Source organism: Rhinatrema bivittatum, chromosome 6, assembly GCF_901001135.1.
Source record: "Rhinatrema bivittatum chromosome 6, aRhiBiv1.1, whole genome shotgun sequence".
Classification (NCBI taxonomy): Eukaryota; Metazoa; Chordata; class Amphibia; order Gymnophiona; family Rhinatrematidae; genus Rhinatrema; species Rhinatrema bivittatum.
The window spans coordinates 143,202,565-143,229,599 of NC_042620.1; the positions used below are offsets into that span (position 1 = coordinate 143,202,565).

Sequence of the window (27,035 nt, forward strand, 5' to 3'; positions counted from 1 at the left end):
GTTATGTAGGGCTTTGTGTTATTTTACAGCCTTGCAGTGCTTTCTGCTCCTTGAAAAGCCTTCTATGTACCTGTAACGATGTTATTTGATAGACCCACCTACAATTTCAGCAGGCACATGGGGGCACCAAAATAAACTTGCATGAATGACAAAAAAAACCAAAAAGTCTACTGTTGCTGGGGGGAGAAGCATTAGAGGGAATGGGTAAGATATCACTGGACCAAATATAGTTTTTAAGAGGCAGACAGTCATGCTTAAAATGTATTAAATTCAGCTATTATCCTTTGGAGTAATGATTCTTTTCTGTTCCATCCTACTCAAATTGCATCATTTCCTTTCAGGCTCAGTACTTATTATAGTTATATAGAAATGGAATGCAGCACATACTAACGACTGGATATTGCCAAGGGATCTTTGCCACTGTGCATTAAATGGCATTAAACTGGTCCTGTCTCCATCCAGATATTGTCCTAGGTAAAAATGTTTCTCTTAAAAACATTCCCTGCACATTCATGATTGGATTTATTTGTTCAAGTAATTAATGTACAGCTAAGGCTATATAATGTATGCCAGCCTTCTTACACAGCAGAAAAGAAACAAGCATTTGAAGACGGATCCATAAATACAATGGTCTGTATTTTGCAAAATCCAAAGTGTGCAAATAAGTACACACAGAAATCTCTCCAGAGCAATCATCCCCAAGTCATCAGAACAACTTTTCTGCAGCATGAGGAAAAAAAAATGCCATGGCCTAGGAACTCTGCAGAAGAGATTTAAAGTGTATCTTTAGAAAGTAGTCTTTGAATGACCGCTGCAGAAATTGCACTGCCTGGCTTGCAGACAACCTGGATGTGACACCTATACATCGCTGCAGAGTACTGTCATTCCTAGAGCAGGAGCTACCCAGATGCCCCAAACTAACTGCAAAATGTAGTTACAATTTCAGGTCATTGCTACCCAGAGACTTAAAGTAACTGTCAAGATCTTCATCTGTTACTTCTTCTAACAGAGCTGGCTTCCACTTTGGACTCTGATCTTTGTCAATCAGCACTGGAAGAAGAAAAAAATGGCTGCATTAGTAATAATAAAAATGAAATTTAGATACAGTACATACAATTTCTGTAATTTGAACTGAAAGGCTATGGTGAATCATCTGCTGCACTACTGAATAGGTTTGAAATCAATTCGGATCTCATGCCACTTTAAAAGTGCCATCCTAGCAATGAAAGCCCCTGTAAAAATGAGATCTGAGAAGTTTGTGTGTGCGAAGTCTGACTCCCACCTGTTCAGTTCAGTACTCAGGACACCTCCTGTAACAGCTCCTACCCTAATTGAAGCCTGGAACCTGTCCCTTCAGTGAGGTCTTCATCAGATAATAAGATAAGCTACTAAATGGATTTATAATAAAACTGGATTAATGATCACACTGCCCTGCTGCCTGAACGACTGAGTTTGTGCCTTGGGACCCTTACCTTTACTAGCGCTACACTTCTGGACATTTCCTTTGTGTGCGCCGCTCTCCCACTCCATCTTTGCACATGTTATTAGCTGGTAGTGTGATGGCATCCCTTACAGAAGGAACACCCCCCTGAGCTGCCCTGTGCAGACTCCGTCTCTGCCGGATGTCATACAGGAGTCGCACACTGATGGGCTTGCTTTCCCATGGACTTTTCTTGGCAAAGGACGTGACAAATGGAAAGGTTTTCAGGCCAGTCCTGCAGCTTGGCCACAGGACTTCCACGCAGGAAGCTCAAGTTTGCTGATTCTGATTAAGCGGCTGGGCCTTGAACTCCACAGGGAGGAAGAAAGGTGGCTGCCACTACTCCAGCACCTCCCGCTGGCACAGAAATGCCACTGTGAGTTAGTCTCAGGAAAGACTTCCCTGCAGCCCTCGGGCAACAAGGATAGCAGAGTCACCCATGCATATTATCTGGAAAGGTAGGTGGATTGCTGGGGGACATAGAAAGCGAGCAAAAATGGGAGATAAAAAATAGAGAGGTTTCTTTTTTTGAGAAATGTATTTTTTTTTAAATTTTTCCCACCATTCTATTATACCCTTCCTACTAATCCCAGAGGATGAAAAGCAACTTGATACAGCAAGTTCTGCACACCAGAAAAGACTGAAACAGTGGCAGTTTCAGAAAATATCAAAACATTGTCAAGAGAAAGCCAGAAGTCATGCTGAGCCACTTCAATGTAAGCATCAAATGGTTTGCTGGAAGCAAGAGGTCCTCCCCTCGTATTATTAGAGTTCCTCCTGGCACTCCAGTCATGATCAGGCAGTGGCGAGAAAGCGGCAAACATGCTAACAACCCAGCTGAGGCTCTTGACAAGACTAAATGAAGGGCCGGAAGAAGGGGAGAACACAATTGTTGGAGCTGAACTTAGGATGTGAGAAGGTGACCCCTGGAGATTTAAAATGAGAGTTAAAAGAAAAAAAAAAAAAAAAGCAAGCTGTAACACTGCCAAATGCCCTTACAAGACTGAACTTAGATGACTGATATGCTCGTGCTTTTCAGAGGAAAGCATCGCCCAAGAGCATTAGAGGCAAACTGCCAGAGGTCCTAGGCAACTGTCCCAGAGATCGTGCCAGCAAAACCAGGGAACTCTGCCAAGAGGAACAGCAATAGGGAGACAAGGGAAATACGTCACAGGCCTCAGAGACTAGCATCCAAGGACAGGGACCTTAGGGAATTGCAGCTGAGTCCGGAAAGAGCAAGTGCCAATTACGGAAAAATTACTATAATGAGCAGATGCTGTATTGCTGTAACCTTATTTAAAAAAAACAAACAAAAACATATAGACCGCCCATCTGCACTATTCTAGGTAGTTAACAAATAAATCTTCTTAATAAAATGAACACATTATAGCAAGCTAGACTTGTAACGCTTCCCTGAGCCTGATATTCAAATGCTACTTAGCCGGATAAGTCAGACTTATATCCAGCTATGTGGCGGCCACTGAATATCCAGCTACACTAGATAGCTGGATAAGTTGCGGCTGGGCATTAGGTGGATCAGGGCAACACTACTCAACTGGCTAACTTAACCGGATAAGTGGAGATAGTCATACTTAATCAGGTAAGTCAGACCTGACATAAAGCAGGTAAGTCAGACCTGACATAAAGCAGGCCAAACATGGCTGGATATAACTTATCCAGCTAAGTAATGCCAAATACGGGGATATTCAGCAGCATAGCTGTGATAACTAACCTAATGGATTGCTTTGAATATTCAGACCACTGTGTTTTGATGAATTCAATTTACTACTTCAAATTATTAAAAGCAAGGGGTGGGGGGAGGGAGTTTACATAAAGTAGTACTGACAGAAAAAGTACTACAAATTTTTTCAGTTATTATACAAATGCAGTTGCACTGTAATCCCCAGACAGATATCTATCTCTGCACTTTGTACAGTTTATCTGTGTACTCAGAATAACCGCTCTCAAGTGATGGATGATGTTTCCAGAAAAAAATGCAAACAGAACTGAAATCAATATTTATAAATGGAGATTCTTACCTGCTCTAACTCCTTCATAGAAGTCATGGCCTCTCTGCAAGACAAGACGATGGAGACCGTATTACCTGAGTAATCAGCACACATTGAGCAGGGCCTCTAGTCTTATTCAGAATAACTCGTGTTTCTTTCTCTAGCACCACGGTGGCCAAGCTTTCATGCACCAAGAGCAAAGGAATCAGAGTGCCCAGAGCAAAGAGCCTCATGTTTCCAAGAGATGGAAGGGTCCCCTCTGAGAAGCAGGACCATTGCAAGGGAGACTGCCCTGAGCTGGGAGAGGGGACCCTCACTGCCCTTTGAGTCAGACTGTGAGTCTGCAAGCACAAAGGGAAGGGAGGTGCCAAAAGCAATTCTTGCCTGGTGCGTCATTTTGTCCAGCAACTGCCCTGCGCAGGTATGTGTGCGTGTGTTGTGTCCCAGTGGGGACCCCCTTCCCCGCATCCCTACCAGTAATCTCTCTCTCAACACCCCAACCTGTTCCAAACTTCCCTTTCTCAATCCTATCCTGTCCCCACTAGTCTCTCTCTCAATCTCCTCACCCTGTTCCCACCGTATCCCCACGAGTCTCTGACCAGCATTTCCCATGCTCTGCCCAGTGTCTGTCTGACCCAGAACCAGACTTGGGCTCCTTCCAGCAGGGCAGAGCGCACTGTTCCTCCTCCTAAGGCTGTGCCAGCGACGGGGGCCTCATCTGCCACACTGAAAATTCCTTCGGGATAGAACAGGTCGCCCCTTGTCTTTCTAGGGCCCCACTGGCCCCACTTCCTCTTCCGGCAGGGCTGCGCTTTTCCTTCTCTTGCTAAGGCCCCACCGGCCACACTGTCTATTTCGGCGGCTGCTGCTGCTGATGGCACTGGTGGCACTATGGTGCCCTTCAATAGCAAAGCCTATGGCCATGGCCATGGCCATATTGACCACTGGCACACTATGGCTCTGCCTCTCAGAATCCCAACTTCCCCGCAGTCTTGCTCCCAAGCCTCCTCTCAGCCCCCAATTTCCCAGCCCCCTCTCCTCTCCCTGCCCCAATTCCCAATCTTGCTTCACTTTCCCCTCCCAACCCTCACTGCCGAGCCCTCTCTCCCCTTAGACACACCACTCTCCAGCAGTCTTGCTCTCCAGCCCCATCCCCTCCCTGTCTCCCCACTCCCCAGAAATCTTGCTCACCGTTCCCCTCTCCCCTCCCAGTTCCCAGCAGTTTTGATCCCCCTCCCATACTAAGTCACTATTCATGCTCCCCCACGGTCCCCTCACTCACTGCAGGTGGCCAAGCACTGCTGCAGCCCCCTCTCACTCACCCTCCACGCTGCACTCATCCCCGTGGCGCTGCCACGATCCCCTCACTCATGTCTCCCTGTTCCTAAGAATTGAAGGATTGAGGCTTTGCAGAGTGGGCTGCTGGCGCCTGAATGGCATCAGGTGCCGACAACCAAGGAGGATGGAGGGTGAATGAGAGGGGGGTCACGGTGGCACCGAGATGCAAAGGCCACCCTGCTGCTATACCCTCTTTAATCCTGGCACCCAGGGGCATTAGTCCGTCCCCCTCCCCCTTGGTACACCATGGATTCCCCTCTCCCCACCTGTTCTCCCCACATTTGCTGCAGAATTCATGGCAGCATGGATCTCGGAAGGAATAAGCTGCCCGACAGTCCAATTTGCATTGCTGACTTCAGGGAGACAAAGAGGAAGATGAAATTCACCCCCTCCTCATCCTCCTCACAGCATTCAGCTCCACCTTGTGCTGCTCCCCGAGCATTCAAACTCCTCCTCACCACTTTCCAGCATTCATCCCCCTCCTCAACGCTCCCACCATTCACTCCTTTTCGTGGCACTCCCCCAGAAGCATTCACTCCCTCTTGGGCTGCTCTTTCCGCAAGCATTCAAATCACTCATCTCCAACAATATTCACCAGTTCTCACACTGCCCCACAAGCATTCATCCCCTTTCACCATTCACCCCCTATCCCCCCGCTGAAATCATTCTTGCCTGACTGGAGCTCTGAATGACTCCCTCCTCCCCCTCTGCCGTTAGCTGAATCCCAAGACCTAGGAACACAGTAATCTGCTGGGTCTGGAGCAGTTTTCACTCTAGCTTCTTTTCTCTGGACAGCCCTCTAGTCCAGGCAGCAGCGGAGTAGGGGTGGACGTGGACAGGATGGGGAGAGTGGATCAGGGAACTAAACAAAACATAGTTACATAGTAATGACAGCAGAAAAGGTCCAGATGGCCCAGCCAGTCTGCCAGCAAGCTTCTTATGATAGTATCTGCTGCTCCGTGCAGTTACCCTCAAGCCTTACGATAAGGGTAGTAATATTTACAACCAATCAAAACTAAGTAAATTACTGCTAGCAACATTTTTACTGGGCGAGGAGCCTTCTTGATAATTCAGACAATGTTACTTTGGATCTTGGGACTTGGCCGTAGAAACCATCCTGTGCTTTCTCCCTTCTGTCTATGTTTCAGAACCCTAGACCATAAAAGTCAGAGCTCATGTGAGTTGTCGTCTGTATCCAGTTCCCCTCCCCCCACCATCCCATCAAAGCAGGCAGCAATGTTGCAGTTGCATCAAAAGCATCAAGACTATTGATTTGATGATAGCAATCCCCATGCCTTCTGTTAGGAGTAGTAACTTCCACTCCGTCCAGGCTACCCTTGTGTACTCCTCTTCATTTCTGTCCTCTAGCCTTTAGGGATCCATAGTGTTTATCCCACACCCCTTCGAATTTGTTGACTGCTGTTTCTTCACCACCTCCTCCAGAAGGGTATTCCAAGTATCCACCACCTCCTGTGTGAAGATATATTTCCTGACATTGGTTCTGAGTCATCCCCCCCTGGAGTTTCAATTCGTGACCCCTAGTTCTTCTGTTTCCTTTCTAACGAAAAAAGGTTCAAAGTTTGTGCATCATTAAAATCTTTCAGGATTCTGAATGTCTGTATTATATCTCCCCTGCACCTCCTCTCTTTCATGGTATACTTATTTAGGTCCTTCAGCCAGTACTCATGTGCCTTCCAATACAGATCCCACAGCATTATGGTCGCCCTTCTCTGAACCGCCTACATCCTGTCTCAATCCTTTTTGATATACAGTCTCCAGAACTGAATTCAGTTCTCCAAGTAAGGCCTCACCAAGGATCTGAACAAGGGCATCAGCACCTCTCAAGGGCTGGTTATTCCTCTCTCTACGCAGCCCAGCATTCTTCTGTCTTTAGCTATTACCTTGTCACATAGCTTAAAAACAGGAAACAGAGAGTAGGATTAAATGGTCAATTTTCTTAGTGGAAAAGGGTAAACAGTGGAGTGCCTCAGGGATCTCTACTTGGACCAGTGCTTTTCAATATATTTATAAATGATCTGGAAAGGAATATGACAAGTGAGGTAATCAAATTTGCAGATGATACAAAATTATTCAGAGTAGTTAAATCACAAGTGGATTGTGATAAATTGCAGGAGGACATTGCAAGACTGGAAGATTGGGCATTCAAATGGCAGATGAAATGTAATGTGGATAAGTGCAAGGTGATGCATATAGGGAAAAATAATCTATGATGTTAGGTTCCATATTAGGAGCTACCACCCAGGAAAAAGATCTAGGCATCATAGTGGATAATACATTGAAATCGCTGGCTCAGTGTGTTGCAGCAGTCAAAAAAGCAAATAATGTTAGGAATTATTAGGAAGGAAATGGTGAATAAAACAGAAAATGTCATAATGCCTCTGTATCGCTCCATGGTGAGATCGCATCTTGAATACTGTGTACAATTCTGGTCACCGCATCTCAAAAATGATATAGTTGCATTGGAGAAGGTACAGAGAAGGGTGACCAAAATGATAAGAGGGATGGAACAGCTCCCCTATGAGGAAAGGCTAAAGAGGTTAGGGACTGTTCAGCTTTGAAAAGAGACTGCTGAGGGGGGATATGATAGAGGTGTTTAAAATCATGAGAGGTTTAGAACTGGTAAATGTGAATCGGTTATTTACTTTTTTGGATAATAGAAGGACTAGGGGGTACTCCATGAAAGTTAGCAAGTAGCTCATTTAAAACAAATCTAAGAAAGTTCTCTCTCTCAACGCATGATTAAGCTCTGGAATTTGTTGTCAGAGGATGTGGTTAGGGCAGTTAGTGTAGCTGGGTTTAAAAAAGGTTTGGATACGTTCTTGGAGGAAAAGTCCATTAACTGCTATTATTTAAGCTGACTTAGGGAATAGCCATTGCTATTGCTGTTATTAGAAGCATGGGACCTACTTAATGTTTGGGTACATGCCAGGTACTTGTAACCTGGATTGGTCACTGTTGGAAAATGGGCTTGATAGTCCCTTGGTCTGACCTAGTAAGGCAACTTATGTTTTTCTCCATCTTCAGTTTGCCAGATACTATTACCCCAAGGTCTCTCTTAGTCCATGCACATCAGTGTTTCACTCCCCATTATATACAGCTTTTTCGGATTGTCACACCCCAGATGCATAACTCCGTTGCAGATCTTAGTATCTTTCGCAAACAAACTTTACTTTCTATCACTTCTGTAACGTAATTCATAAAAGATATTGAACAGAACTGGTCCCAAAACTGAACCCTGTGGCAAACTGCTTAACATGGTTTTCTCCTCAGAGTATGTTCCAATTACCATTACTTGCTGTCTTCTATCAGTCAACCATGCCACCAACTTGATGCTCACTTCTAAGCTTCTCATTTTATTCAAAAGCCTCCTATGCGGGACCATATCCAAAGCTTTGCTGAAATCCAAGTAGATCACACCTAGCGCTCTTCCTCCATCCAGTTCTCTAGACACCCAATCAAAAAAATCAATAAGAACCATCTGACAGGACCTTCCCCTTGGTGAATCCATGCTGCCTCGGATCCAGCAAGCCACCTGATTGTAGATTGCTGAAGGAACGGATAATGAGCTATCTCCATTCATTTTCCACCACAGAGGTGAGGCTAACCAGCCTGTCGTTTCCAGCCCACTCTCTACTATCACCTGCACTTCTCCAATCTCACGGCATCATTCTGGTTTCCAGGGATCTATTGATCAGTTCTTTCAGTGACCCTCTATACATTCTCTTCAGTAAACGGCATTTCATCCCCATCAATGGTCTTGTCAACCAGCAAGGCCCAAGGTCGTCTTTAGTAAACACTGAACTAAAGTATGTGTTTAATATTTCTGCCATTTATTCGTCTCTCTCCACACATTATTCCTAGTCACCTTTCAGTTTGACTATACTACTTCGGGCCTTCCTTCTTTCTCTATATATCTGAAAAATGTTTTGTCACCTTGCTTTACCTCTTTGACAAAACTTTCTTCTGCTTGATCTTTTGCTTTCCTGATTTCTTGTTTCACCTCCCCTTAGCTTCACCAGATATTCTTCCCAGTGTTCCTCTTTTTTTGGATCCTTTCTGCTTCTTGAAAGCTATTCTTTTTGCCTTTATTTTGTCAGCCACCTCCTTTGAGAACCAGATTAGATTATTTTTCCTCTTACTTTTGTTTACTTTTCTAACATATAAATTTGTTGCCTTTGTAATAGCTCCTTTAAATTTTGCCCACTGTTATTCCACCTCGCCCATTTTCTCCCAGTTCTTCTTCCAGGTGCATTCCCACTTTGACAAAGTCCATATTTGTGAAATTCAAAATTTGGGTCTTCCTGTGACTTCTCTGTATCCTGTTCGCGATATCAAACCATAACATCTGATGATCACTGGTGCTCAGGTGGGCACCTACCTGGACATTAGAGATGTTATTCCCATTAGTGAGCACTAGGTCGAGTATAACACCCTCATGGATTCCATTACCATTGTTTGAGCAGAGCCCCTTGAAAGACATCCACTATCTCGCTGCTTCTTGTAGATTCTGCAGAAGGGATACGCCAATCCACATCCGGCAGATTAACCTCTCCAATGAGCAACACTTCTCCCTTCTTTCCCACCTTTTGGATGTTTTCAATCAGATCTCTGTCCAGTTCTTCTGTTTGAGGAGTCCTGTGGATCACACCAGTAAAAATGGAAGCACCATCTTCTTTTTTAGGATAGTGCATAATGCTTATTCTCTACCCCACACCCTTGCAATTCAGTTGCTTGGATATTGTTTTTGAGATAAAGAGCTACTCCTCCACTTTTTCTGTCCTTCCTAAATAAGTTATAGCCTGGGATGGCTGTGTCCCACTCATGAGAATCAGTGAACCATGCCTCCATTTCAGCAACAATGTCCAAGTCCACCTCCACCATTAAGGCCTGCAGGTCTGGGTTTTTATTTTATTGCCCAGACTACAAGCATATGTGGTCATAGCTTTCCAGCTGCTATTCCTACTCACCTTTTCTGGTTTTTGAACTGACTGATTTTGTTGCTCTCTCTTCCCACTCCCTGTATTTCTTGGGGGGAACTTGCCAATTTCATTGGCCACCTCCTGCCACCCATGCTCTCTAGTTTAAATGTCAGATAATATATGATCTGAATTTCTCACTTAGCATCTTCCTTCCTGCTACAGACAAATGTAGGCCATCCCTACCATATAACCTTTTACTGCTCCATACACGACCCCAGCCTCCAATGTATCCCAAACCACTTTCTTTACACCAGGTTTTGAGCCAGGAATTGAAATTATCTACATGGCATAGCCTTTCCTTTCCCATGAACAGGTAATACTTCCGAAAAGGCAACAGTATTTGTCATGTGTCTAAATCTTCTTCCCTATATTTTGGAAGTCTTTCTGTACTTTATGGATACCATTTCTAGCAGGATCATTGATCCCCAGATGGATGATAATACTGATATCAGAGTCCCTACTTTCTTCAATAATTGCTTTGACTATCTGGTTGATATTGCTACTAGCTGAGGATCCTGGAAGGTATTTAACTGTTGTGTCTCCATCAAAATAGGTTCCCAAATTGGTTCCTCTGATGACAGTCTCCCAGCAACAGAAGCTTTCTGACATTTGATCCTGTAGGAGAGCTTCTGGGTATGTTGGGTGACTACTTCCCTTTCAGATAGGAGTTCATATTCTATTGCTTGGGGCTTCTTCATTTTCCAATATAGAAAAGGTGTTATGTAAGGTGAACAGAGGGGAGAGAGGATGCCTCTTCTTCTCCGGCCTTATTCTGCCAGAGCCCACTATTATCCGATTATTTTAGGGTTTCTGAATCCTGGATGCTTGACTTCTCTGTGGGAGAGGGGCGGATACATAGAATGCTTCAAAGATAGGGAAATTGGGTGTCTCGGAATTATAGGTCTTGTTCTACTAGACCCACTTTAAACCATTTTTGCCTGGGTTTTTGACTCCTCTGTGGGAGTTGGGAGAGATATTCCGGATGCTGCAAGGAAGGGAAGGATTTTTGAAACCTGGACAATTTCTCTTTTGGGTCAGTTAGTTCCTTTTTTCATGGCAGACAGCTGAAGGCAAATTGGACAATCCTTAATTGTCCAAATTATAGGTCTTGGGAGATAAGCACCACAACTGTTGCACTGAATAAAGGACATTTTGTAAATAGTGATTAATAAACAAGTTGTGAGAGATTGGTATTTAGGTCCTATATTAATTAATTACCCTTAAGTCCTTGGAAGAACTATTTAAGAAGGAAACACTCAAAGGGTGGAAGGCTCTTTGCTGTTCTCTCAGCTCCAGCCTCACCTCCTCCCCTTCTATTCTTCAGTGCTGCTGGTTGCAGAAAGGAGGGGAGGGGCAGAGCAGAAATGAGCAGAGACAAAAAGTCTCTGCTCATTTCTGTTCCCTTCTGTTTCTGCTGCCCATGAAAAAGCCACAGACCGGCCAGCCCTGCTCTAATGCCTTCCCTCTGCAATAGAAGTGCAGGGCTGCAGACGTAGACATGCTGCCCAACTCCAAGAGGAGGCAAGAAGAACACTGTTGCGTATCTTATTTCATAGCATCAGCTTAGGAAAAGGACTACCGTCATGATAACCTGAAAAAAGATTAAGCTTACTTCAGAGCATACCTCAAGGGGTCTCAAACTTTTCAAGAGAAGAGCTGTGTGGGGCTTTTCAAATCCCTGGGAGGGCCAGAGGAGAGGGGGAGTCCCCCCTCGTAGTTTGCAGAGCAGGATAGAGAACCATGTCTGGTTGTTTCAGTGATTTGAAATGCTGGGGAAGGGGAAGTGAGAGGCAGGGAGCAGTATTCCCAAAGGTGTGGCAGATAGTGTCAGTAATATTTCTAGACTTCTCAGATGTTGGCAATCTGCCATATCCACAGACACCCTGCCCCATTCCCCTGCATCTGCCCCATGGGGAGGTAGGTGGATACAGGGTGGGGTGCGCTTGTGGGTGGCAGACACTCTCCCACTCACAGTCATCTTTTTTACTCTTATCCTCTGTCTTCAACTGCCTCCCCCATTAGCCAGCATTTGCCTCTCACTTCCCCCTCTCTCTCTCCACAGCATCCCCCCTTCTCTTTCCCTCTCCCCCTAATACTGTGATGGCTCTAGCCCGAGCTTCTCCCTATACACGGGCCAGTGATATTTGACCTGGGCATCTCGCCTCTTTCTTTGTGCCTTCAGGGATGCTCAGGGCCTGGGCCTTTCTCTTTATGCTGCTGCTCGGGCATCCCTGTTTACACTGCTTGATGCCCGTGCTTCTCCCCTTCCATTACTGGAGATGCCCAGGCCTCTCTCTTCATGGCACCAGTGGTGATATTGCCTGTACACTATGGGTTGGATAAAACTGGCAGGGTGAATGCGATCCACGGGCCGTGACTGGGGACCCCTGGCATATCTGCATGTGAGAGTGAACACACCACCACACAACCTTTCATGTCTACAAGGAGAGAAAACGCCTCTTACCATGCATGCTTGACTCAGGCGATATTCCATTGTTAGGACATCTTGTAGCGTCATGGAAGTGCCCTCCTGGAGTTGTCTAAAAGTCATCTTTAAGGATGTTGGAGACATCTTTTTAAGAGTCTGACAAAGAAATAGAAAAATCAAAAGCTTATGATTAACTGCTAAGTAATATCAGACAAAAGGCAAATGATGCCTTGTTTGCTGAACTGCAATTTTTGGATCACATACCGCAACCGTTCTGAACAGAGACTTAGCAGCATCTACACTTTTGTTGAGCTAGCAGTTTCTTCCTGCTCATTTGTCATCCAGCTCAATCAGAACCAGGGCTGAGATCTGGCACCATGAGTCCTCATTCACAACTACCCGGGGATTTTTCCGCTATTTTTTTTTATCCCTATCTTAGTCCATTTATGACTAAGACACTCAGCCAGACGCCATGCACCAGAATGCCTTCCACAGCTCTGCAATCATGGGCCCGAAATCCAGCCACTAGGTGTCTGTATTGCATGCCAACTAGGCTTCACACCCCTTACAAGCTTTGAGCATGGTCTCTGCAACATCCCCACCCTGGTCTGGCCTACAGAATGGAAGACCCAATGGAATCGAACTTGCCACATGGCAGGGCACAGCAGTGCCACTGAACCATCGGCATATACATTTTAAGAAAAGCTTTTAAAAACGGTTTTCTCCAATACACACTTTCTTTAAAAGATTTTTGTTGGATGACACTTCTATCACACCTGCTGTGAAATTTATCGCTTTCTCTGTACTGCAGGCCTGTCCTTGACCTTATTCTTAAATGCTGTGCTTCTTCTTAATAAACTATTCCTTATTTCCTTCAAGCAAGTTCCATTCCCATCACTTTGAGCTTTCTCGCATGAAATTCAGCATTTTCCAGCTTTATTTTTTTATTATTTGGATTTATCATCATATGCTGTTCTCATAAGAACATACCCGAGTATAGGTGCAGTGTGACCCAAATTCACTGACAGCATGCGCAGCCAGAGATAGAAGGGGCAGCAGCTTTGCTGCAAACTCCCCCCCCCCCCCAAAAAAAAAACCAAAACCAAAAACACAACATTTTTACTGACAACCCACTTTCTTTTATTGACACCAGGACTGAGGGCTGTGGAGCAGGGGGTGTGTCATCTTCCGATATGAGACAGGAAGTGCCCCAATATGGAAGGATGGGGGTGTGAACATACAAAGATGCAGGGCCTCCTCTGCCTCCCTTTCTCCTTGTGGTTCTTGTCATGCAAGGTTCAGGGCTGGAGATGTGTGGCTAATAGCAGCCAAAATAATTCTTCACAAAATAAGCAAGAGAGAGCAGGAAGGGAAGTGACAGAAAGAAAATTACAGACTTAACAGGCAGGGCAATTTGCAAGTTTTTTTTTGTTTTGTTTTTTTAACACCAGGAGATTGGGAACTGCGCAAGCAGTATGAGCTGGCAGGAGGAAGCTTGACAGCAAAGATCAGCAAGGCCCCAAACAGAGGTAACCGGTGTGCATCAAAGCAGGTTAAAGGTCCATTGGCCCAATGCTCTAAAACCAATCATGAGCTGTCCATAATAGTTTCTAGGCATGTGTTTAATGTGAATTGCTTGTTGCTCAAATATAGATTTTTCCATTTATGGCTGTGGCAGAGTGGCTTCTGGATGAGATGCGAGTGATATCACAGAGAATAGCCAGGAGCCATTGTTATCAAAATGGTTCTATAGCAGTGATGGCCAACATTTCACACATCAAGAGCCAAGAAACCGGGATGCACAATCCCAAAGAGCCTCACGTCACGTTTTCAAAAGATGAAATGTGTGGGAGGAAGGACAATCTCTCTCCCTCTCTCAATCCACTCACCCTGTCCTCACAGTCTCTCTCGGTCAGCTCCATCCTCAATCCCCCCCCCCCCCCCCCCACCAATCTCTCTCTTTCTCAGTCCCCCAACCCTGACCCTACCAGTCTTCTCTGTCTCAGTTTTACTCCATTCCCATTAACCTCATATTCACTCTCTCCACCCTGTCCCCAAATCTTTCAGTCCTTTCATTTTGTTCACACCAGTCTCTCTCAATTACCCCAACCATCTCTCTCGCATGCCCATCCTTCCCCCAATCTCTCCCTGACCAGCATCTTCTCTCTCTCTCCTTATGCTCTGCCTAGTGTCTGTCTGTCTCTCTTGTCCCTATCACTATCTCTCTCTCAATCAGCCCCAACATAACATATCTCGAATCCCCACAGGAACAATGACAGGGGCTCAAAGGCTCAAACATTAACACCTCCCTCCCCACCACCTGCAGTATCCTCCCTGCTCCCACTCCCTCTTATTATCTCTCTCTCTCTCCCTCTGATGCCTCCCCCTCCAGTGCACTCTCAGGCTCTCTCAAATACATCTTCCACCATTACACCTTCTAGCTTTCACACCCCCATTTCTTATCCCCCAAAAATGACCCCTTTTCAAGTCACTCTCTCTAGAAGCACCCACCCCCCTTTTGCATTGCCCTCTACCCATGTCGCTCTGAAATCCTTCCCCCTCCAATCACCATTCCTAGCTCTCTCACCCATGCATCCCATCACACCTCCAGCTTCCATTCTCTCCCCATCCCATCACCCCTTCTGACTCCCTTTCTCTCCACTCTTCCTTCATTACCTGTGATTGTCACCTATCATTCCCCTCCCTCTCCTTTCACCCCCTCCAGCTCTCTCTCAAATACACCTTCATAACCACTTCTGCCCCACCCTGATGCCACTTCTGTTTTTCACATCTCCCCAATCATAACCGCTGACTTTCATGCATTCATATTCCACCCCCTCCCCCACTGGTTCTCTCACACTCTTCTACTGCCTTTCCCCTTCCTTTTGAACCCCTTCTACAGCCACCCCTGCCTCATGCCACATCCATTCCCCCCTATCCTGGCCCTCTCTTTCTCACTCTTTTCCCCCCACCCAAGCCCTGGAGTTTGAGGAGGAATAAGATGCCATACTGTCTAACTTCATTGCTGACTTCATCCACAGCATAAGCTCCTAATTGTGCAGTTCCCCCAACTCTTGCAACGTTCATCTCTTTTCATGTCACTGCCCTCAGAAGTGGTCACCCCCCTCCTGCACCACTTCTCTTTCAAGCATTCATTTCAAGCACTGCTCCCCGAAGAATTAATCATCTATATTTGCTTCCTTTTCCCCTCACCTTTCTGAATTCAGCATTCACTGCCTTCCCCTTGCCATAAATTCTGGTTTGAGTGCCGGGTTACTGCCTCCTCCCCTCTGCTGTCAGCTGTATCCCAAATCATGGGAGCACATTGAGCTAGCGGGTCTTGGGCTGCGTACACTCCAGCTCTTCTCTGGTCTGCTGTATGGAGGGGAAGAGCCCTCTGTTCCAAACAGCAGGAGAGGGGGGGGGGGGGGGGTTTGCGGACTAGCTCTTCTTTGCTCCCCTGTCAGCTCCAATCTCACTTTGCTGTCGCTCCTTGTGACCTTGGACAAGTCACTTTATCCTCCGTTGCCTCAGGTACAAAATTAGATTGTAAGCCCTGTGGGGATAGGGAAATACCTACCGTACCTGAATGTAATCCACTTTGAAGCGCTGAAAAAAGTGTGACAGCAGAATATAAATCTAAATAAATAAATACAATAAAATACTCCTGTCCTCCACTGTTGCTGATTGCAAATGGGGCAGGGGGAGGAAAAGGGTGGTGAGAAGTAGAGAAAGCCATCTGATCCCTGCTCCAGTTCCTCCCTTCTGTCTCTGCAGCAACCAGCAGCACTGTTAGAACAGAGCAGAAAAGAGCCACTCTGCCCCAATGTCCCTTCTCTCTCCTGACCTATTGGGTGTACTTCCTGCTGCAGTCCCTCCCCCTCTGTCCTCTGCAGTGCTTCTCTGTTGCCTTGTGGCCAGGAGGGCAAGAGCTACATTTTGCACATGAAAGAGCCGCATGTGGCTCCCAAGCCACAGGTTGGTCACACCTGTTCTACACGGATCCTGATCTTCTACCAACAAAGAAAAGCTGTGCACCAGATCAGCTGGGGGTGCAGCAATACAAAGGAGAGTTTTCAAACTTTCCTTTCAAGTACTGTCAGCACATTTTATTTACAAGTTTGGCAAACAGTAAGAAGCTTTCTGGCTCTCAGACACAGCTCACGTTATATACACATTCCAAGTCTTTTATTCCTCTGGATGTATACATAAACAGAGACCGTATTCCTGCCTCCTGAGGTTAAGAGGGTCTAACAAGAGCTCATCCTCTCCAGGCTCAGGCATGGGAGAACAACTTTCTAAGCAAAATTTTTTGCCTTCATGTGGATCACGAGGGTAGTCAGCTTTTCTCCCAATGAAGCTCTTCACTTATGCAATCACAGACAGTTTTTGGCTCCTGGGCTCAGCTCTCTACCTTAGCCCAGCATCAGTACTTCTTTCCGTAACAAACTTCTCTGTAGCAAACATATGGTATATAGGCAATAACTGGGCCCGGCGGGGTGTCGAACCTCCCACTTCCCAGATCCCTGCGTCAGGGATCCTAGGATGCTTTACGTATAGCTTTAATTCATAAGACATTCCCCCCTGGGGCCAGGCTAGGCACATTTTCACAGTTCTGCTGCAAACAGGGCCAGTCCCAGAGATGGGTAAACTGTGTACCAAGGATGTGACATTTCCACCTCCACCCACTTCCAGGCCTGCTGCATCTTTCAAAGAGCAACTGCTCCACCTGGGGAGGGACCTCTGTCCGATGGGACCCTACTGCTCAGTTGACTATGGTTGAGCGTTATGTTAAGAGATCCATCTAGATGGAGAAGGTGCTCTTTGATTGTGGCAAAGAGTCAAGAGATCCCGCATCTTCGCAGGGGGATCCCCCTCCCGCAAAGGGCACCACTTAGCCTAGGGCCTGCCCCAACTGCAGCAGACGCAGACCCTCTCAGGCATAGCTATTGGGTCCACATACAGATGGCACCATAGTATTCAATCGAGATCATTTTATACCTCCTTTTGCAAAAATGCAAAGAATTCTGTGACTTTTCAGCTGCTCAAAATAGCTGCAATCTTTATACCCCTAAGGGGGTAATTTGCAAAACTGTGTGGGCCGGTGAAAAGTCCATGGGTAATTTTACCTGTGGATTTGCATGAATTTTCAAAGAGGCAATACACATATATACGCTCTCTCTCTTTGAAAATTTCCCAAGGTAAAAGTACCCACAGAAATGTGCACTTGCTTTAACTGCAGATACTTTTTCCAGCAAACACTAGGCATTTTGTGGCCTCCTCTGGCCTACCCCCAACCCAGACTTGCCCCCATGAGAATGTAAGTAAAAGTTCACTTTTACCTGCACATAGGATGGGCAATTTTACCCGTGCAAGTAGCCATTTACAAGGGTAAAGGATGATGAAAACGGCTCGGTTATTTATGATACTTGTACCAAAAGAAATGTGCACTCTATTTTCCAGAATACATTGAAAGCAGTACACATTAAGGCATTGCTGCAATGCAATCTATAAAAAAAGATTCAATCGCTCACAAAAAGAAGGCAATCATTAGTCACACATTTATGTTAGGGTCCAAACAATTTGCAAGCCCTGTGGCACTGCTATGTCTATACACATTTGACCTTATGACTGCTAAATGCAAGAAATGTTGATTCTGATTACATATAGGGAAGTCAATTACTAAATAGCAGATGGAAAAATGTAGCTCTCAGATTCCATTCCCATTTTTGTCAGAGGTCACTGGCACATTTAGTACACATTCTAAAACCTAACAAATTTCCAATGCTAATTAGCAATATTTATATTACTGCTCAGAACTCACATTTTACTTTTTCTCTTCTGGCAGCACCCCATGTACCCTTGTCCTGAAAAGATGGAGATATCACATATTTGGTGCACCAGAGGAAACTAAAATGACTTTGCATTCATCACTGAAAGTCTATCCAGGCCCCCATATCTTGTGTGGGAAATTGAGTTGCTACCCAGGTACTGCTGATGGAGGCATGCACTAGGAGACATTTTTTCCCCTTACCTCTGGAATTTAGACCTTGTTACCATACATTGGGCCTCCTCGCTCTCCAGTTTTAAAAGTGAACTACCATCTGTACAGATTTTGCATACGCTGCTCCTTTACTTTAGTAGACGAGGACTTTTCATCCTGCTGGGAGGTCTTCTTTTTAAAACTGTATTTCTAAGCCTTAGCATCAGCATGCTCAGAGCCATCCTGCCTTCTTGCTACCCGTGCCAGGATGTAGCCCCAGACGCACCTGTCAGTGACATCACAGTGCAGTTCCTCCTGCCGCGCTCACCAGAAGGCACTACCAGTGCTAGCGACGGCACACAAGCACATCTGTTTCTAAGCATGGCGTTTCACAGTGAGTCTGTCCGCTCTCGGCAAGGACAGTGGCCATTTAACAGTGCAGAGTCATTGTGACAGCGAAGGCTCACAATCCGTGGACAATTCCAGTAAGTGCACTGAGCATGATGCTGAAATGTCACTTTTGTTTTACCCCAAAAAAACTTTGCCCAGGAAACACAGCTAAACTAAGATGGTGATTCATGGGGAAAACAGGGAACAGTTCCAAAAGCACTTTTGCCGCACAGATGTTAGGAAATCAGAAATGTTACCAGTAGAACATGCGACACTCTAGATAGCCTTGGCTCAATTTGTATGAAATATTTCCATATTTATATACTGCAATATTCAAAGGTCTATGAGGTGTACAGAATTACATATATACAGACACACACATATAAAGTACAACAAAATAAACCCAAAGACAACCTTCAAAATACAACCTTAACAGTAGTAAATGCAAACAGGTGCTGGGAAGCATTCAAAGGCCTGCTTAAATAAAAAGGCTTTCAAGGTGTTTCTTAAAAGTGGAAAAAGATGTTTCATTTCTTAAAGTCTGAGGAAGAGAATTCCACAGTAAAGCCCTGGTGATGGAAAGGTTTGTTCCCTGGGTTTCAGACGTGACAACTTTGGCTTGCAGACCCAAGAGCCTTGTGAGGGCCTATACATTTTGAGCAGTGTACTAATTACCTCAGGAGCTTCAGAGCCGAGGGCTTTTGGTATTAATGTAAGTATTTTAAAGGTGATACAAAATGGTACTGCAAGCCAGTGTAATGCAAAGAGAACAAAAGCAATGTGTTCTCTAAGTTGTGTACCAGTAATACTTCTTGCAGTGGCATTTTCTTTAACATTTGGAGGGCTTTAATGGTAACAGCTGGAAGCCCAAGATAAACAGAACTGGAATAGTCAATGTAAGTCAGGACCAATGATTGTACAGCAGCTCTGAAGTCAGAGGCGGGTAGCAAAGGCTTCAATTTACTTAACTGTCGTCATTTGTAAAAATTGTGTTTTCATCGCATTCCTGACCTGGGAACGAAAAGATAAAGATTGATCAAAAAGAACACTTAAGATTCCAAATTTGACCAGAAATTGGAATCTTCTGTCCTTCAAAGTAAAAAACAAAACACTAGGAATATCTTTAGAGAGGAAGCATCTCAAAATGATTTCTGATTTGCTGATATTCAGAGCAAGCCTGTTATCAGGAAGCCACTTCTGTATAACAGAAAGGCAGTGTCTGCCTTTATAGAAAGTGGAGAAGAGTTGGCACAGTGACAAAAAACTGAAAGTCGTCAGTGTAGACACGATAAGCGACATCCAGGTTGGCCAAGAGTTTGCAGGGGGGAGATAGATAGAAGTTAAAGAGAATAGCTGATAAAGAATCCTGAGGCACACCAGTTTTGAGTAAGACAGGGGGGAATATTACCAGCGGATGTAAAACTTGATCTATCAAAATGTATTTGAAGCTTTCGATATGTAATGCAACCGATTTTAAACTACATTCTGGAATATATACAGCAGTCGATCGTCCTGGAAAAACAAGAGAGCCCTTTATACTTCTATTCATTTTCAGTCAGATTGCGCCAAACTTCAACCGTGCACAGTCACTACTAATCAGATATGAGCTGGCACTAATTACAGACTGAAGCGCAGGGAAAGAAAGGGAGAGCAATTTCATAAGAAATGATACATGATAGAAACGACAGTGACAGAAACTGCTGTGCTGTCAGGTAAACAATTGCTAAGAAGCTACCAACATTCTAATCATCCCAATTAAAGACCACTGTACCCAATGCCCAGATGCTAAATTTCTTGAGAATCAGCCCAGTGCTTTGAAATATGTTGTACTGAAATTGATTCCCATGCATTTCTGATGGGGAAATTTCCATATTTGCTCCCTTGTATACCACCCCATAATCGCTTGCGACTTATGAAAAGTACAAAACAGGGGTGGCTCAAGGCAATCTGCCACCAGGGTGAGGGATGAGATGGCACCCCCCTCCCCCTCTCCCATAGGCTCCTTCTCTCTGGCACTCATACTCAAGCACCCTCACACATGCTCTCCTCACCTCCCCCAAGCACCTTCACACAGGTTCTCTCTCACACCCCTAAGCTCGCAATCTCTTACACACACACACACACACTCTCACACATATACTCCTCTACACACACTCACTCTCACCGGGGCTTGATCTTTGCTGCTCGGCACGCCAAGCCCTTGATCTTCGCCGTGAGCAGGGGTCTCCTCCATGGTTGCCATTTTCTGTGCAGAATTCTGTGCAGAAAATGGCAACCATGGAGGAGACCCCAGCTGTATGGGGGGGGGAAGGGGGAGAGGGGAGGCAGAATTCTGCGCTGGTTCTTTGTTTTGTTTTGGTGGCAGGGTGAGGCAACCGCTAGAGGAGTTTGAGGGAACAGTTTTTGCTGCTTCCAAAGTTTGCTGCCTGAAGCAAAAAGTGCAAAAAGCACTCTATAATGAGGCAGCAAAGTTTGTGGCCTCATTATAGAGCCGCCCCGGTACAAAAGCCAGATGGTCCTCTCAAGTTACCAGCTTTATACAAAATTTGATTCGGCAAAATCAAATAGTTGCTAAAATATCATTGTATTGGCATATAAACAGCTGGTAACCAAGGACAGATCAAAATTTAATTTGTCCTTGTGCCTGTAAACAAGTGTATCTCAGACTCTCCCAAAAAGATCAAGACCGGGCATTTAGCCTAGTCCACCTTAAAAGGCAACACGCCAGGGAATCTCAGGAGCAGGGCTTTTCCCTAGAGAGAGAGAGAATGATAGGCTCCAGAGGGAACAGGGAGGCTCCAGGCCAGAGGAGACAGAAGTAGGAGTTTGTTAAAACTGCTTAACTTTTGTTGCCAGCCCTGCTGAAGGTAAGCAGGATTTCTTTTCTGTTTGTTGTCTGAACAATAAAGTATTTTTGTGGAGAAAACCCACAATTAAGCTCTGCAATTCATTGTCAGAGGATGTGATTAAGGCAGTTAGCTTAGCTGGGTTTAAAAAAGATTTAGGCAAATTTCTGGAGAAATCCGTAAACTGCAATTGATCGAGTTGATTTAGGGAATAACCACTGCTTATTACTGGCATCAGTAGCATAGGATCTATTTAATGTTTGGGTACTTGCCAATAACTTGTAATCTGGATTGGCCTCTGTTGGAAACAGGATGCTGGGCTTGATGGGCACTTGGTCTGACCCAGTATGGCAATTTCTTATGTTCAGACTACTCTATCTTCTGGCAAGCGCAAGCCTGCTCGTGCTGTGCCACAGTGCCGCATTTTCCAGATCTCGTGTTTCAGTAGAATTGACACAGTGGTTCTTGAGATTTTATGAGTTAAATTTTCTCCCATCCATTTGTTATCCAGAAATCGAGAGTTTGGCATCCCCCCCAATCACTCACAAACTTGGAAAGGTACAAAAGTCAGATGTATCCCCCCGCCCCCAGGACTACCTCCACATCAAGTTTGGGTCAGTTTGGTCTAGCCATTTAGAAATTGAAAGATGGAAACACACACAGACACAGACATACTTAACCATCTGATAAGCCCCTATTCCCTAAGATATAAGACTAAAAAGTAAAATCAGATTCCAGATGACCAACAAAGTGCCTATATCTTAAAATAATCTGACAGTATTTTCCCTTTAAGTACTACCTCTATTCTTCAGATAAGTTTCCCCTAAGCTTCATAAACCCCCTACTTTCTCTGTTATCTACCATAGCATCACTCCTGCATTTTCCTCTATTTTCATCTCTCTTGTCTATCTTCCTTTCCTCCAACTTATATTATAAGCTCCTTGCAGCTAGGACTTCTTTCACCCATTATACTAGTAAGACTTGTAACTCGGAATTACTTTGTATAATGCTGAGTCCACTGTCAATGCCATCTAGAAATTATTTGGAGATTTAAGGATAAACTGTTTACTCAAGGTTTTCTAGGCTACGGTTTAGATGTTGCAGAGGTTTAATTAAGGAGAGGCCTGTTTTTGGAAATAAGAGTTTTGTTAGTATATGGGGATGTGTTGGGATTTTTATGATAATTTTGAGGTGAATTTTAAGAGTTGCTTGCGTAAAAAGGCCCATATATGCGAGTACAGGGGCCAAGTGCGCAAAAATATTTTAAAAGTAGCAAATTCTGTGCATATATGCATGAGCACGAGCAACAGAACATGTGTAAAAAACAAAACAAAAGGGGGTTGGTTTCGGGGTAAGTCAGGTGGTGTTCCGGGATGGGACCAACATTTATGTGCATGAGCTTCTATTTACTTCTGCTTTTTATCAGGTATTTAAAACTTGTTATAGCCAAAAACTGACTGGGTGAGGGGTCAGGGAAAACTGGAAGGAGTGCAGGCTGAAGAACCAGAGGGGTCTGGATGACATAGGGATAGCCTGGGAAGACTGGTGGACTAAGTGATCAAACTAGTTATTTCCTTCACGCACGCATGTTTTAAAATGTGCTCACCTGTGTGTGTGTGTAAAAGCTGACAAGTTCTAAGGAAACATATACAAATAACTTTCCTCATGTAACTGCTTAAAATTAGCAGCACACCTATGCACAGACGTCTGTGGATGATTTAAAGTTCCAGTGTTCGTGCTCACATATGCGTGTATATGGTTGCAGCACGGCCATTTTAAAGTTACTATCCTATGAATTTTTATTGAAGTTGAGTTGGTTTTCAATATATATTTCTTTTTTTTTAAATAAATTTGTTATTATGTAATGCTGTAAGTTGCACTGGGCACAGGTTATGGGAAAGTGTCAGCTAAATAAAGATGATGATGATGATAATTCACGTATACATAAAAGCGCATTAACTTTGTATGACATCCTGTGTACCTTTGGGGATCAAAGTGGCAAAGCCCAGATTTTTGGGGGCTTTTGGTTTGTTTTTTTTATATTCCACTTTTTGCACTTTTTAAGCACTTCAAAGCAGATTACATTCAGGTATTGTAGTCTTCCAGTAGATTCCAGTTGATCTCTGAAGACAAGTGGAATCACCAGTCATATAAGTGATGTCACTGCACGCAGCACCGATCAAGCACTTTTCAGAGCGTTCCTCAGTGTTGGTAAAACACTTCTGGACATGTGGTAGTTCCTGTGTTACCGCAGCATGCCTCCACTTTTTCTGCCTGCAAATAACAGCAGGCCTGCTGTCCATCTTCAGAGCATTTATTTATTTTTAGCAGTTTTTTCTGCTTCTTTGGACGCAATGTACCTCAAAAACTTCTCAGACCTCCTAGTTTCCCTAGTCATCTCTGAGCAATTTTAGTTTTCTTTGTGTTTTGTCAAGCTCTGCTGGTGAGTCCACCATATTTAGGCTATAGCTGCTAGCAGCAGATGATATGGTTGAATTTTTGTCCTTTGGATTGTCTAATTGAGACAATTTTCTTCTGGCTTTGATTCTACATTAATGATTTTTCATGATATGTCTGGAAAGACAAGTGACTTCAGGTTTTGTCCCAAACGCAGAAAAACAATGTTTTTATAGATCATTGCAAAGTCTGCTTTGAATGCTTGGGAAGGGACCATGATGTGACCTAATTAGTTTTGCTTGTTACTGTTGTACATTTAAATCAGTGGTGTTACATCAACTTTCGGATTTTTTTATTGGAACACGTTATTATTCATGCGGATCAACATGGATTCCGTAAAGGACATTCTACAGAAATTCTGTTGCTCACTTCTTTTGATATGTTACTCCGAGGGTTTGATTCGAACATAGACTATATTTTAGTTTTTCTAGACATCTTCGAGGCATTCGATACTATAGATCATCAGATTCTTATTTCCGGTTTAGAATCCATAGGAATTTCTGATACAGTTTTATAATGGTTTTCTTCCTTTCTCTCTGGTCGTACACAACAAATTAATATAGATAATCATTCATCCAATCCGTATATAATTCCCTCTGGTGTTTCACAAGGTTCCTCCCTATCTCCTATTCTCTTCAATATTTATCTGCTTCCACTATGTCGCATTCTCTCTTCACTAAATCTTCAATTCAAAATATTCGCCGATGATATTCAGTTCCTTGTTCCATACAATACTTCCTGGTCTTCTACTCTATCTATAGTCTCTCTATATCTAAACACTTAATACCTGGCTTTCACATAAGCGTTTAAAACTAAATCCATCAGAAAACAGAAACAGTACATCTCATATCCATTTCAAGTTCTTCAATTGGTCCCCCATCACATTTTGTTATGAATGGAGTATCAATTCCAATTTTAATTTATGCAACTAACCTAGGAATAATAATCAATTCCAATTTATCAATGAAGCAACATATTTCAGCAGTCACAAAACTATCTTTTTACAAATTGCATCTTCTAAAACGCCTTTGTCCTTTACTTTTTCATTGTGACTTTCGTACTGTTCTTCAATCTCTTCTGTTTTCTGGTCTGGACTACTGTAACGCTCTCTACCTAGGTTTGCCTGACACCACTATTCATCCATTACAACTGGTTCAGCATACTGCAGCATGTATCCTATCTGGTGTCTCCTTCAGAAGTCACATAACTCCAATCCTCCAATCACTTCACTGGCTACCAATAAAATTTAGAGTTCACTATAAAATCCTGACCATTATTCATTCACTCATATATAACTCCTCCTCAACCTGGCTCTGTTCTATTCTACGTATTTACAAACCTACCAGACATCTAAGATCCATGACAAAAAACCTTCTGGACATTCCAACAATTCATTTAGCAAGACTGGACAATACTAGAAAAAGAGCTTTTTCAGCTGCAGGCCCCTCTCTCTGAGCTCATTACCAAATTTTCTTTGGCAATTATCCAATCCATCACACTTTAAGAAATATTTAAAAACTCACTTATTCCAAATAGCATACAAAATTCCAACTACAGAACAGTCATAATTTCACGTCCACTTTGAAGACTTCCCCCCTTCCTCCTTCCTCTCCCCCCCCCACCCGCCTCTATTTCCTTCTGCACATTACTTCCCATTCCTTCCCCGCCTTCCCTTGTTGTTACATACTTTGCAGTTCTTATGGCATTTGATTATATTTTAATGTATTAAGCTTTTTTACTTTGGTTTTTATTATTAACTTTGTATTTGTTATTATGGTTTTTTGTAATTTTTAATCTTCTATTTTTTATTTTATGATTTATTATTATTGTAAACAGTTATGATTAAATTATATTTGTAAAAGTGGTATATAAACACTTTTAAATAAATAAAATGTATGCCAGGCATGGCATTAATGTCAGCCGAGTCACTGGACCTCGACTTCTAAAGCAAACCACACTTCAAACTCACACCTAGAAAAAGCAGAGAGTTTTCAAATTGTTCCAAACAGCTAGCACAGTAGATGAACCTGCTTTCCAAAACCTTTAAATTTAAAGGAAGCTAGAATAGTAAAGTGTCTGTGGCTTATAAATGTACAAGAAATAACTATTTGCTCTGGGTTCCAAAGCCTTCTCTCTCCAAAGCTGATTCAAGAGCTATGAATTAAATGTCATGAAGAGAAAAAGTAAACAAAATCCCGGGGGTTTTCACTGTCTTAATGTGATCAATATCACAGATGGAGGCGACTGTTTCTTTAAAGATGTAAAAACATGTCAACAATTGCTTTCTTCCTATATTCAGATTTGTTTTTCAATTTTTTCTTCTGATTTTCCTAGTTGAGCCTTTCCAATGATACCTCAGTTCCTCTTCCCAAAACACGTGTTTTCTGTAACCCTTCTCTTTGATGTGGCATATTTTTTTAAAGGGCACACAGAAGTAATTTAAGGTTCTGGGGCTGTCTACACTGATATTTTTGCTCCCCTCTAGTATCCCCAAGGTGTGAGTCCTTTCTGTTGGGGGGGGGGGGGGGGGGGAAGCTGATGCTTATGGCCCAGGCAGTGTTGTGCGTTCCTTAAAACCTCGTGTGTAATCCCCTCTGTTATTCTGTGTTGTAGTGCGCTGCAGGAACAATTTCACTGAACACAGGACTGGGGGTTCAAATCATATTTTACTGATTAGGCAAAAAAGTAAATCAATGCCCAGTTTTAAATAATGAGATTGCAGCTGGCTGTCTTCTTTTCCTGCTGTGTAAGTGTCTGGCTCAGGTTCCTTAGCAAATTTTTACCACTCCTGCTCTGGGTGCATAAGTCCAGTACTTGGGGGAAAGTCCTACTCTGCATGGGGTCCCCACAGAAATGAGAACCATCCTACCTGAGGCCACAGTTGTTATACTCTTTACCCAGCTTGGACTGTCTCCCTGAGGATGAAGATCCTATTGAGGGGTCTTCAGATTTCTTCACCTTCTTCCTTGTAGTACTTGGACCTCTCTGAAAGAGGGGTCTGATGGTAAAGTTCAGAACTGTGTTTTTCCAGCCCATCTCCAGGCAAGAAGGGGTGGACAAAAACTTCCTGCCAAGCCAAAAATAGTATAAGACTCTCATAGCCA

The 27,035-nt window shown here is 43.9% G+C and overlaps 1 protein-coding gene across 2 annotated transcripts in view; it reads right to left on the reverse strand.

The window, feature by feature from the left end:
- Nucleotides 1-503: 503 nt before the first annotated feature.
- The window catches only part of LOC115093777 (3-hydroxyisobutyryl-CoA hydrolase, mitochondrial-like), a 295,490-nt gene continuing 268,958 nt past the window's right edge, over nucleotides 504-27,035 (reverse strand). For both annotated transcript variants that reach the window (XM_029606024.1, XM_029606023.1), the window contains exons 12-14: nucleotides 12,292-12,411; nucleotides 3,520-3,553; nucleotides 504-1,050 (exon numbers count right to left, since the gene is read on the reverse strand). In XM_029606024.1, the coding sequence (XP_029461884.1) occupies nucleotides 935-1,050; nucleotides 3,520-3,553; nucleotides 12,292-12,411 (270 nt within the window). In that variant the 3' untranslated portion in view covers nucleotides 504-934. The remainder of the gene's footprint in view (nucleotides 1,051-3,519; nucleotides 3,554-12,291; nucleotides 12,412-27,035) is intronic.